The 13,969-nt window shown below is 33.4% G+C and overlaps 2 protein-coding genes across 2 annotated transcripts; both read left to right on the forward strand.

Annotated features, from left to right (window-relative positions):
- Nucleotides 1-1,193: 1,193 nt before the first annotated feature.
- LOC123690949 (sulfotransferase 1A1-like) lies at nt 1,194-6,958 on the forward strand. Its single transcript, XM_045635111.1, has 8 exons — nt 1,194-1,286; nt 2,735-2,869; nt 3,536-3,635; nt 3,783-3,975; nt 4,289-4,412; nt 4,707-4,801; nt 4,877-5,063; nt 6,821-6,958. Exons 1-8 carry the CDS (start codon nt 1,211-1,213, stop codon nt 6,943-6,945), a joined length of 1,035 nt encoding a protein of 344 aa, XP_045491067.1. The 5' UTR covers nt 1,194-1,210; the 3' UTR covers nt 6,946-6,958.
- A 1,003-nt stretch (nt 6,959-7,961) lies between these two features.
- LOC123691208 (sulfotransferase 1E1-like) lies at nt 7,962-12,724 on the forward strand. Its single transcript, XM_045635502.1, has 8 exons — nt 7,962-8,089; nt 8,576-8,710; nt 9,966-10,065; nt 10,217-10,409; nt 10,937-11,060; nt 11,616-11,710; nt 11,786-11,969; nt 12,555-12,724. The coding sequence occupies exons 1-8, from the start codon at nt 8,014-8,016 to the stop codon at nt 12,677-12,679; spliced, it is 1,032 nt and encodes a 343-aa protein (XP_045491458.1). The 5' UTR covers nt 7,962-8,013; the 3' UTR covers nt 12,680-12,724.
- Nucleotides 12,725-13,969: the final 1,245 nt, after the last annotated feature.

Consider the following 13,969-nt stretch of genomic DNA (forward strand, 5'->3'; position numbering starts at 1 on the left):
AAGTAGTGAACGAAATGTTTCCCGAAAAATCGATTAAATTTTTTTTATTAAAAATGCTTGCGGCCAAATTTTGACTGGCAATCTAGTCGATATATATTATTCACCTAATTATAAATATACATAAAAGTTTGGTTTTAGCAAAAAAACTGTGAACGCACTAATCCTGCGGTGGGATCTTAGACTATAACCTATCTACTTACACCTTTTTAACTATACCATTGCCTACTCCTCATAAATTGAGTATTCAATAGTCAGATTTATTTCATGGAAATTTCTAAGTCTCTGTAAATGTTAGATGTAATGAGAAGCATTTCAAGGTATTACTGTACAAGAATACACTTCAATGAATTGTAGATAAGAATTATTGAGATTATAAGATGGTTCTTGAGTGAAATATGTTTTATTATTTAATTTTCCTACTATACGTTAAAATTAAACATTTTCGTGTCCTTTAATCATTTTCTAGGGTTCCGTACCCAAAGGGAGAAACGTTCGTCTGTCTATTATCTTGTCGACGATCTGATTGCATAAAATTGGAAAAATTTCTTATTTAATAACTTTTTATGTTATTAAGTATGTTTCTGCGTTGCTGGGCAGTGGGACCGCAGTGTTGACCCAGCTGTAGTCTATCTGTGAATACAACCTTGAATATTGAATAAAGTACCTACTTTCAGTATTAAAATAAAGTAATTTATCACTTACATAGTCTTTTATAAAGTTTATCTATGTAATAAATTCTTACAAAGTGAAAAATACTGCTCTTTTGTGTATCTTACTTACTTACTTCATTGAAAGTTAATTTAAGTGTAAATAAAATAAGTTGAATATTTTAATTTTATCATTAAACAGCAACTAGGTACACGGTATTATTATGGAAATTACCGGTAAAGTATTTACTTTTTTAAATATCTATTTATCTTCTATATAAGTAAAACCAGATTCCAGTCGCAGTCATTCATTCCACAAAGTATCGTGGTGATATGATGGTATAAAAAATTGACGTACCTATTTCTATAATTTCTCTATATAAGATATATATTCGTAATTAATTTTATCAACGACTTACTTAGCATATTTATTACATTATATTTTGGAATAATTTAAATATAAAATTTCGATGGATATATATAATACTATTTTGTAACGAAGTAATAGGTACAGTAAAACAATTGTAGCGAAAGAATTAACTACATACGTGTATAATATAACAATGTCTACAGAAAGCAATCTTCCTGTTATTGAAGATGTTGACAAGAAAATTCTTGAAGAAATCATCAGTTGCACGCGTAAGTTTTATTTTCTAAATGTTTAAAATTTATTTTCCAATTTATATTGTAGCTTTAGAAAATTGTCTACCCCGGTAGATGAATTCTCAAACTCTTCTGTTTTTGTGTCCGTCTGTCTGGCTCTGGAATTGTGGACCAAAAGGATGGACCGATATCGATGCGTTTATGCTTTCATTCGTAAGTCAGTTCCTACCGCGCACTACACCTCTGTGGAACGACCTTCCAAACTCGGTATTTCTGAAGGATTATGACTTGGAATACTTCAAGAAGAGAGCGTAAGTACTCCTCCCTCAAAGTCCGGCAACGCACCCACAATACTCCAGAGTCTGTGAATGCTCATGGACGGCGCCAATTATCGTTTTCTATACGGCTCGTTTGCCAGATTTTAAATACAGCTAAACACAATGTTCGCCAGCGGCCACCATCTTCACACATCAAAGCGCTTGCAGTGCCTCGATCTGTCGGTGCCCAGCACTAAGTGCTTAGTATTAAGCCCGTGTAAACCAGACATTAGCTGGGCAGTTGGCACCGACATCAAACCCATTTAGTAATTATAATTCATAGCACATCTGAATAATATGTAGTAATCTTAGATTACAAAATAAAAGGCAGATGGAGCATGACAATCGTCCATCGCCCTTGTCAAAGAAAATACGAAATCAAAAGCAAATACGAACCTTCGCCAGTGCTGTAGCTTATCTAGTGTCATGCAATACGAAAAAAGGGATTTGCAATTTTAGTATAAAAATTTTGTTACTCGCATTGAAAAATTTAGTAATTCGTTCAATTAAATTACGAAGAAAGTGATAAACTAGAAAGAATCAACGACGAAGATGTCTTATATTCAAGAAAAAATGCATAAAAAATTCTATAACTATATTTATATTAATAATACCCTATATTTATTATCCTAAAATAGATGTGAAACTTGGCATGTTTGTTAACTAATAAATAATGTTAAATTTTGTTTCAAATAACTAAGTAATTGTTTAAGTTTGTAAATTATATTTTGTCGGTAGAATTATGTATTTGTTTAATTATTTATTATGTTACTGAACTTTGTATAATTTTATTTTAAACATTTGATTTGATTAATTTTATTTGTGTCTGACTAACCTTAATGACAACAAGTTCTTAACCCATTGAGCCCCAAGCGGCCCGATCGGTCCCAGACACAATAGATTTTCTATTGTGTCTGTGGTTCCGGGGCCTGAGTTACTACAATATTCTGAATTTCTTAATTAATTTATAGATTTCCTATTTATATGATCTAGTCAAATGTGGATGACAAAATCGTGAAACATTAACGATTTAATGATCTGGTCAAATTAAGTTGGCAATATCATGAAATGCGATAATTTCATGAAATTATCGAGCATTTCATGAAGTGGGCAAATCTACGATATGGCTAGGACATCTTTGAACGTATTAATACATATATTTTTTAGAAAAAACGCAAAGCTTCGTGTACGTGGGACCGAAGCGCTACTTCTACCCTGACTCGTACAAAACGTTCGGGCCACAGATCTACAACTTCGCAGTGCGACCGGATGACGTGTTCCTCTTAGCTTATCCGAGAACTGGTAACACTATAATATATCTATGAAATATATACCTACTATAAACAGGAATTTTGTAATAGCACCTCCAGCCTCCAGGTGAAAGGAATATACCCTCAATACAGAAGATAAATTTTACTCAAAAGAAACATTACATTAATAAAAAAAAAAATGAATTCAAACATACAGTTTCAATTTGCATATGTTTAAAATGCAGACTCCTATATTATCCTCCATATAATATACTACCTTTCCGTCCGCGGCTTCGCCCGCGTTTTCAAAGAAAAACCCACATAGTTCCCGTTATCCTATGTGTTAATCCAAGTTACCCTCTATATGTGTGCTAAATTTCATAGTAATTGGTTCAGTAGTATTTGCGTGAAAGAGTAACAAACACACACATATCCTCACAAACTTTCGCATTTATAATATTAGTAGGATGACGTAAATGAATTTAACTAACTAGCGGCCGGCGAGTGCCAGAACTGACTCGCTATTGTTTTACTTGCCCATTACAGAATACTAGAACACTTACACACATATAATAGAAATACTTTAACGTATCGTAACCCCCCCTCCCTCAAATTTAATACTTGAACGTTACCTACGTGATACTTGAACGCCCCCTTGCTATGATATTATGTGGGTTTAAATGAAGCTTTATATCTCTAATGTTAAAAAATAATACAGGGTCTACGTGGACTCAAGAGATGCTATGGCTTCTAAATAATAACCTAGACTATAAACAAGCTAAATCGGTGGACATGGACACACGCTTCCCGCTAATCGAGTAAGTTGAAATAAAATAAATAATAGCAGAAGCCACCCTTAAAACTTAAATACAATACGAATATACTTAATCAAAGATTAATTAGTAGAATATATTTTATTTTTAAGTGTAATATAAACAGGAAAATAATTATTTGTTACTTCTCAGTTATTGTTTGACGTTAACATCGGAGTCAGAGAAAGATATACTTGATAATATAGATGATGTGGATAAAAGGGAATTTCTGAAAAGCGTATTGGAGCCCGGGGTCAATAAACTGCGGGACGCACCCTCGCCACGTTTCATAAAAAGTCACCTGCCATTATCTCTGCTGCCACCAAATCTTCTCGATACAACGAAGGTACATTTCATTTTTTTTTTTCAAGTGAAACTTCTCTAAGCGCGTTGACAGTAAAATTTCAAGGTCGCGTCTTGGTAATACCGTCACGTGAAGAGTAAGGCGACGATTTTGGTATCTTTGAATCCAAAGAACTTTTTACTTCTGATACGTGTGCTCGGCACACACGCTCTACAGATACCTATATCAAAATTATGGAAATAAAAAATATGAGAAAAACAAAACTTAACTTGAAACTATTTGAACGTTAACGTCGGCTGTGTAACTAGTGTAGAATTTATTCTTATTATATTTACTATTTTATTTTAATTTGCAGGTGGTATATTTAATTAGAGACCCTAGAGATGTAATGGTGTCATACTACAATATATCAAAACTTAGGTTTTTGAAGCCTGGCGTTGAATTTAGCGTGTTTTGGAGCTTACTTCGCCGTGGACTTGGTATGAAGTTATTACAATTTTAATAATAGATATAGAATATTAAAATCGAGTCAATAAGGATTATTACAAGTGTTTATAGTGACTATGTTACTGTAAAATAATTAACACCATTAAATTACAATAAACTTTGTTACAATATCGGGGGTACATATTATAATCCTTTAACAAATTATGTTGAATTTCCTTTTAAATTTTTAAGTATAGCAGACGTGAGAGCAGATTTTATCAGAAACTGTAAATTGAATAGCGATACTGATATATTATTTCGTTTGCATTTATATGACATACTTCCAGTTTCATGGTCACCAATATTCGCACATTTGAAGGAAGCCTGGGAGAAACGACACCATCCAAACATGCTGTTCATATTTTACGAAGATTTATCTAAAGTTTGTATATCTTCATTTATTTAAGAGACGCTTCCAATTTAGTAGGTAAATTATTAATTTAGAAAATACTTTCAGGACCTCGCTGGTTGTTTAAAACGTATGGCGAAATTCTACGGCAAGTCATATTCTGAGGAGCAAATCGAGGAACTTTGCGAGCATTTGAAATTTGAGAATTTCAAAAAGAACGACGCCGTGAACCAATCTAAAGTTTTACAAGACTTGGGTGTCATAGCTGATGGAGAGACTGCCTTTATTAGAAAAGGTATATTATTTTTCTCCTCATAGAATTTCAACCACAACGTTTAAGGTCTACGACATAATATGTCGTGGCCATATGTAGGTATGTTAGGTTAGGTTAGACTTTGATAAACAACGCACGAGCGGCAACGCGGCAGTGGCCAGCGAGTGCCAGAAGCGAATCGCTTTTTAGAAAAGAACCAATTATAATAATATACCTAGTAGGATGTATAAATATAGTTATAGGATTTTCGACGCATTTTTTCTTCAATATAAGATATCCGCAGTTTCCATAGTACTCAAACCACTTCGTTGTAAATTCTTTGCTACGACTTACTTCATATTGTAATTAAAAGCCGCCATCTTATCACATAAACACAACACTTGCAGCGCCTCTATTAATCATTAATGTTACTATTTTACGATATGATCAAATAATTTTGATCATTTCATGAAAAAACCGTGTGTTTAGTTGGCCATATCGAGAAACGATTTCTTATCATTGATCTGCTCAAACCACATCATGATGTGGCCAATATAGGCATTCAACCATTTCATGAAATGGCCAACATAGTTTGATCAGATCGTTAAATCGTCAACGTTTCACGATTTGGTCATCCACATTTGGCCAGATCGTATAAAATATAAAGAGTCCATAAAATATGTATTTAAAAAATTCAAAATATTCAAAAAACTTGTTTAATGTCATTTAAGTTAGTGCCGCGGCAGCGGCCGGCGAATGCCAGAAGCGAATCGTTTTTGCAATAGAAAACAGTTAGGTTAGGTTAGGTTAGACTTTGATAAACAACGCACGAGCCGAGCGAGCAAAGCGAGCGTGCCGCGGCAGCGGCCGGCGAGAGCCAAAAGCAGATCGCTTTTTAAAAAACAAACAATTATAATAATATAGTAGGATATATAAATATATTATATCCTAAAAGAAAAAATGCGTCTTAAATTATTTTCTTTAAGACGCATTTTTTCTTCAATACATATAAGATATCCACATTTTCCATAGTACTCGAACCTCTTCGTCGTAAATTCTTTGCTATGACTTTCTTCATAATGTTATTAAACGAATTATGAAGTTTTTAACTGCGAATAATTAAATTTTCGCCAGCGGCCGCCATCTTATCACATAAACACAGAGCTTGCAGCGCCTCTACCAATGATTAATGTAACTATTTTACGATATGATCAAATAATTTTGATCATTTCATGAAAAAACCGCGCGTTTAGTTGGCCATATCGTGAAACGATTTCTTATCATTGATCTGGCCAAACCACATCATGATGTGGCCAAACTAAATTGGCCATTTCATGAAATGCGACCATTTCGTGAAATGGCCAATCATTTCATGAAATGAGCAAATGTACGATATGGCCACGACATATACAGCTTGTATACAGGGTATCTAACCTTCTGTGTACAAAGCTCCAAGGGACTTATAGTTTTGCATGCGCTGATTACACGAAAAATATTTTTTTTTTTGTTATTAGTTTCACCTACATGTTTGTATGTAAGCGATTCTTTTATACTCAATTTTGACCCATTTTAAATGGACAGATTTATTCAAACTTACAAACTTAAGGATCGTTGACAATACATTCATTACAAGATTTAAGCACAGATTTAAGGTTGTTTTCTTAGAGTATTTATACTGTAATATATACTCTAAGGGTTTTTATTAGTTTTTTTTTTTACTAAGTAAGTTTTTTTTACTACTTATATTAATTATTTATCCTATATTATGTTGAGGAATAATTGTGTTTAAATTGTATCAGGTAAGGTTGGAGGCTGGCGCGATTACTTCCAAGGGGAGATGGAAACAGAAGTCGAAAACTGGATGAAGGAAAACTTGGCGGATACAGATTTTAAGTTCCCCACATTCAACCCCCATATTGAATAATTAATAATGTTAATTTTATCAATGTCAAATGTATTTATTGTTGTAGTTACGAAAATATAAATTTGAATCGTTGTTTTATTTTTACCTATTATCTTGGACCTTTCTTGGACAACTAAAGTAATGATTGAAAAAAAAATCGAAGATTGTGAAAATGATAGAACGGCCTTCCGTAAAAGTAAATGTTGGGCAGAAGTAAAACAAGTACCTATATAATTTTAATTTTTATTATTGACAACAGTAACTATACTGTATTATTATGGAAAATACCGCTAAAGTAGATATTTATCTTCCTTAAAGTAAACCTGATTCCAGTCGAAGTCATTCATTCCTCTAGTAACGTGGTGATGGTATAAAAAATTGACGTAATTTTATTTTCTCTTTATTTATTTGTCACGTTTTTTTTTTGTGTGGCGTCTCTCGATGTTAGCCAGAAGGGCTTCTACGGCCTGACGACGCCGTTGGCACGGAAACGGAATGTGTTTTTGGTGTGTTAGTGTTTTCTTTAAAATAATTGAATTATATTGTTAGATTAGAATTTCGGTCTGTATCGTGCTGTCATATAGGTGTATTTTTTTATTGTGTAATTAAATGTAGTTTTAAAAAGTAATTAATTATTTTTTTGGGGCCGCTGCAGCTGGTTCGTAATTTATTCGTAATTAATTTTATCAAAAAATTAGCATATTTATAACGTTTTTAGAATCATTAAAATATTTACAACTAGCTTTTCACCCGCGGCTTCGCTCGCGTTTTCAAAGAAAACCCGCATAGTTCCCGTTCCCGTGGGATTTTCGGGATAAAACCTGTCTTATGTGTTAATCCAAGTTACAACCTATATGTGTGCTAAATTTCATTGTAATAGGTTCAGTAGTACGTATTTAGTAAAAAACATACATACACACATACACAAACATCCATCCTCACAAACTTTCGCATTTATAATATTAGTTGGAAGGACAAGTCGGAACTTACTTACGTACATAATATAAAATTTTGATGCTATATATAAAACTGTTGTGTTAAGACGCATTATAGTAAAACAATTGTAGCGAGATAATTAACTACATAACAATGTCTATAGAAAGCAATCTTCCTGTTATTGAAGATGTTGACGAGAAAATTCAAGAAGAAATCCTCAGTTGCACGCGTAAGTTTTATTTTAAATTTTTTTGAAATATTTTTCTCTGCTTTTGTGTCCGTCTGTCTGACATTGTGGTCCAAAGAAATGAACTGATGTCTATGCGGTTGTTTTCATTCGAAGGCAGTTGCTTGCAGTACCTAGTTGCGACGCAAAAAAAGATTCTTTTTTTATTAATTGTTTTAATAAAAAAAACTAAACCAATTAGGTATATTGCCACATAATCTGAAATATTGCCAACTCAATCAACACAATCAAAAGATACATTATGTTGCAAATTTTCGATATTCACAAGGAAATCAAAACTGCAGGATACTCCGTGAATAAAGAATCTTGAAATATGGTAGATATTACATATATTTTATAGCCCAAATAAAGGAAAAATTTGCGAAAGGCATAAATCTAAAGTAACAAAGTATAATAAAAAATAGGTTCGTTAGGAACCCTCGGTGCGTGAGTCCGACTCGAACTTGACCGGTTTTTTTTTTATTTTAGAAAAACGCCCGGGGTACGTATACGTGGGACCGAAGCGCTACTTCTACCCTGACTCGTACAAAACATTCGGGCCACAGATCTACAACTTCGTGGTACGACCGGATGACGTGTTCCTCTTAGCTTATCCGAGAACTGGTAACACTATAATATATCTTGTATCTGTATCTATGAATTAAAAAATACCTATTATCCCGGTGGAATTTTGTGACAGCACCTCCAGGTGAAGAGAATGTACCCACAATACAGAAGATAGAAAAATTAACTCAAAAGTGACATTACATTACATATTTTTGAAAAGGAAGGCAACTTATTCAAATATTTCGATTTATATAATACAACTAGCTTCCGCCCACGACTTTGTACGTGCATCCCCGTTTTTCCCCGTTCCGGCAAGAATTTCGGAAAATCCTTTCTTAGCGGATGCCTACGTCCTAACATCTACCTGCATGCCTCAGCCCGATACGTCCAGTGGTATGGGCTGTGCGTTGATAGATCACTATATCAGTCACCTTTGAGTTTTATATATGTATAAGTATACAGATTTCAAATTTTCACAATGCAAATGTTTATATTTACGACCTTTTTCCGACTCATTTCTAATACCTATGTGACGTAAATACATGTACCTACGGGGAATGTTACCAGTTTTGTAAATAATTAAAATATTTTGAGAGATATCTTTTAAAAATAGTGGAATTTTTCGTAGTATAAAACTTTAGGGTCTCCTCCAATTGTTATTACTAAATTCTATCCTGTAGGTATAGTAGAAAGTTGTGTTAGTTATACCAAAGAGAATACAAATACTAGGTAGTTATACCACATACTTTACTTTGGAATGACTCGCTACAGGCAGGTATACTCCTAATAAACTTAGTTCTTATTTCTAATATGAAATAATCATAAATGTCAGACTGTGTAAGGAAGGATAGAGTTTTTGAAGTGAAACTTCTTTATCGGGGTTGGAAAAAAATTGAGTGTAACATTTTTTCGTTACGCGTGACATTTTTCCGTTACGCGCCATCTTTTTGTAAAGTTGCATAAAGTACAATTTCTGTAAAGTTGCATAAAGTAAATATTTTTTGAAAAATAAGGTCATAAAGAAGTTTCACTTCTTACGTGTGTAGTACACGCACACATTTTATTTTGTATGATAGGGAAGCGCTTGACCGAGATCTCGCCTGATGGTAACCTGAGTTATGAATGTTTGCACTTTCAGTGGAAAACCGCTGATCAGATTTTGATGTTACTTGGCTGTTATATAACTTGAATTATCGAAGCTCTAAAAATACTTGTTGCTATTGATCGTGGGGTCGTTCTCTGGAGATATCGCTTGACATGGCTTTAATGTCTATATCCCTTAATGTATAATACAGGTATAAAAATATTACAGGTTCTACGTGGACTCAAGAGATGATATGGCTTCTCAATAATAACTTAGACTATAAAAAAGCGAAATCGGTTGATATCGAAACACGCTTCCCGCTAATAGAGTAAGTTAAAATAAAATAAATAATAGCAGAAGCCATCCCTAAAATATAAATACAATGAAAATAAAATCCAAATTATTAGTTTAAAGATTTTTATTTTTAAAATTCAATAACAGGTAGGTACCTAGTAAAAGAATTCTTTGTCACTTCTCAGTTACTGCTTGATGTTAACATCGGAGACACAGAAAAAAATAATTGATAAAATAGATGATGTGGATAAAAGGGAATTTCTGAAAAGCGTATTGGAGCCCGGGGTCAATAAACTTCAGGACGCACCTTCACCACGTTTCATTAAAAGTCACCTGCCATTATCTCTGTTGCCACCAAATCTTCTCGATACAACGAAGGTAGACATAATATCAATGTTAACTATTTTTTTATGGTGTCTGTTTAACACGCGTTTATAAGCTTCACCTGTATGTTGTATGGTAACCAACATGTTCGTTTGTAACCGACTCTTTGAGATACGATTTAACTGACAGATTAAATTAAACTTTGTACACTTATCAAGGATCGGTGACAATGCAATTATTTCATCTCAATTAAGCGTGTTTTTTCTAAGTAAACGAATACGACGGCTAGCATAGAATGCATTATTATATAAGCCTGTTGGCTTGGTTGGAAGTGGCCCTGCCTTCCAAGTCAGAGGTTGTGGGTTCGCTCCCCACCTGGGGCAAATATTTGTGTGATGAACATAGATGTTTGCTCTGTGCCTGGGTGTTAATTATCTATATAAGTATTTATTTAAAATTAAATATGTATGTTTATCAGCCATCTGGTTTCCATAACACAAGCGAAAGCTTAGTATGGGATCAGATCGTGCCGTGTGTGAAAAATTGTCACGAAATATTTATTTAATTATTTTTAATTGCAGGTGGTATATATAATTAGAGACCCTAGAGATGCAATAGTATCATACTACAATTTACTAAAACTTCGGTATTTAAAACCTGGCGTTGAATTTAGCGTGTTTTGGAGCTTACTCCGTCGTGGCCTTGGTATGAAGTTATTACAATTTTAATAATTATAGGTATAAACTGTTAAAATAAATCAATGAGTATTATTACATAGTGATTAAGTCACCATAACACCATCATATTTTTTAACACCGTTAGGCGTTAGATTACAATCCATGCAATCTACTGTGTTACAATATCAGGGCCCAGGGGCTACAGATTATAATCCTTCAACAAATAATGCTGAAGCTGAAGGATTATAATTTACTGACATTTATTATTTTGCAGTAAATCTTTCTATCCATGTGAAACTTTAATTCGAATGACTGACTTTTAAAAATAACGGTGACGGAGTTTTCGTTTTAGAATTAGTGTTATGATAAATTATTGTGATCCGTAATATTATCTACTGCAATTTTGCAAACATTATGGATCATATATTCGACAGCTAAGTTCGACAGTTTACAATGTCGCGAGCTAAGGTCGCGAGTAACATTATTATTTATCACTTTTTACAAACATACGAAAATTTATATTAATTATTTATTAATTACCTACTACATATATATTTCCTTCTCATAAATGATATTCTTCCAGTTCCGTGGTCACCAATATTCGCACATTTGAAGGAAGCTTGGGAGAAACGACACCATCCAAACATGCTGTTCATATTTTACGAAGATTTATCTAAAGTTTGTATATCTTCATTTATTTAAGAGACGCTTCCAATTTAGTAGGTAAATTATTAATTTAGAAAATACTTTCAGGACCTCGCTGGTTGTTTAAAACGTATGGCGAAGTTCTACGGCAAGTCATATTCTGAGGAGCAAATCGAGGAACTTTGCGAGCATTTGAAATTTGAGAATTTCAAAAAGAACGACGCCGTGAATCAAACTAAAGTACTAGAGGACTTGGGTGTCATAGACGGGGAGACCACCTTTATTAGAAAAGGTATGTAATTTTTCTCCTCATAGAATTACATCCACAAAGTCGATGAAGACAACGCAACCTACAGAGAACGACCAAAGGGCAAAGGAAAATCTCAGATGCACGTCCCTATTGAAATGTCTACAATTCTAAAAATATTTATTGAAAATTCTAAAAATAAAGTGAAACTTCTATAGGCGCATTGAGAGTACAATTTTAAAGGTCGATAGATTGTCATGGCAATACGGGCACGTCATAGAGTTAGGCCGTAGGCGACGATTTTGAATCCTGCCAAAGAAGTTGCACTTCTGACACGTGTGGTTTTTTATCTGCTATATTAATTATTTAATGTACCTGTGTGTTGAGGACTCTTTGGTACAGTGGTTGACGCGTGAGCGTAGGACCGAGGGGTCCTGGGTTCGATTCCCGGTGGAGACGAAGAAAAAAAAATGTCTCGGTCTGGTAGGACACAGAAGGCTGATCACCTACTTGTCCCTAAAGAAAATCGATCAGTGAAACAGATGTATGCATAATGCATCTGCCCCTTACCCTACTACGGGGACACGGGACTTCACTATGTTGAGGACTAATTGTCTTTAATTGTATCAGGTAAGGTTGGAGGCTGGCGCGATTACTTCCAAGGGGAGATGGAAACAGAAGTCGAAAACTGGATGAAGGAAAACTTGGCGGATACAGATTTTAAGTTCCCTACTTTTAACCCCCATATTGATTAATTAATAATGTTAATTTTATCAATGTCAAATATATTTGTTGTTGGTGTGCAAAATTAAAATAAATAAATAAAAAAAACTCGAAACCATAAGTTACGAAAATATTTTGAATCGTTGTTTTATTTTTATTATCTTGGACAACCAAAGTAGATAAAATATAAGTAACGAAAATATAAAAAAAATATGTTTGAATCGCTGTTTTATTTTCATTCTTTTTGCAAATAAAGGTTTATGTAAAAATCGTAATTTATTAGAATCGAATAGGAAAGTTAAAACTGTACAGTATTCTTTTAAAATAATATATGGAGCGTGATTCACTGTCGATATTGAAGACAAAAATATAGATGTGTCGGGCTTAAACCCAAAAGTATTTTGCATGAGTATTTCCAACAGATCTGATCAAAATTTAAGTCATATACCTATCACCACGCTAAGATCAATAGGAGCGGAGCAATGCAGGTAAAACCGCAGAGCACAGCTAGTAATGAAATAAATTTGTTAATTACTTTTAATATTAGAAACGCATTCGCTTATATGTTACTGTAATAATTCTAAAAGTCATTCATATTGAATGACTTTTTGTTTATCAAATAAAAAAAATCTGTTGGTTGTAAAGGTTTTTTTATAAATTCACTTTAAATAGATAAGTACTTAAATAATTGACATTAATTTATAATTAATTAATGCTAATTTTTTAATCAATCGAAGATCTTTCGGAGATTCTAATCATAAGCTAAACATCAAGGGAATTCTTTCTGTTTTTGTCAGCAAATCCGTCAGTTCCCACGAGGGACATCTCAGGTCAAAGTTAGCAGGGTTCTCCCTAATCCATCTGTCAGCCACTTGGTCAGCCAAGTGCGGGTCGGACTAGCGCCCCTACGGTTCCGTATAAACCTGTTTTTAGGGCTCCGAACACCAAAAGGAATAGACTTATAAGATGAATTTGTTGTCAGTCTGTCTGTCAAGCCTCTTTTTGTTAGGAACGCGTAGAGATATCGAGCTGAAATTTTTATTGAATACTTTACTTCAAGAACTTATATGGTTAGATAAAAACGCCAGTCTTCGATAGTTAGTAAGTTCTTAATTATTAAGTGTAGTTTTTAAAAGTAAATTCGACTGTTTTTTTATGTTTTTTGGGGCCGCTGGCTGAAGTAGGTATATAATTTATTCGTAATTTATTTTATCAAAACTTAGCATATCTATTAATGACTTTTTTCAGAAAAATAATTAAAATATTTACAACAAGTAAGGCCTTATTTAAATACATATACAAATTTTGTTGGTATATATATA

Source organism: Colias croceus, chromosome 4 (genome assembly GCF_905220415.1).
Source record: "Colias croceus chromosome 4, ilColCroc2.1".
NCBI classification, from domain to species: domain Eukaryota; kingdom Metazoa; phylum Arthropoda; class Insecta; order Lepidoptera; family Pieridae; genus Colias; species Colias croceus.

Coding starts and splice junctions, on each gene's coding strand:
- LOC123690949 (XM_045635111.1), top strand. CDS start 1,211: ATGTCTACAGAAAGCAATCTTCCTGTTATTGAAGATGTTGACAAGAAA. Junction 2,870..3,535: donor CTTAGCTTATCCGAGAACTG/GTAACACTATAA, acceptor AAAATAATACAG/GGTCTACGTGGACTCAAGAG. Junction 5,064..6,820: donor GACTGCCTTTATTAGAAAAG/GTATATTATTTT, acceptor AAATTGTATCAG/GTAAGGTTGGAGGCTGGCGC.
- LOC123691208 (XM_045635502.1), top strand. CDS start 8,014: ATGTCTATAGAAAGCAATCTTCCTGTTATTGAAGATGTTGACGAGAAA. Junction 10,066..10,216: donor ACACGCTTCCCGCTAATAGA/GTAAGTTAAAAT, acceptor GTCACTTCTCAG/TTACTGCTTGATGTTAACAT. Junction 10,410..10,936: donor ATCTTCTCGATACAACGAAG/GTAGACATAATA, acceptor TTTTAATTGCAG/GTGGTATATATAATTAGAGA.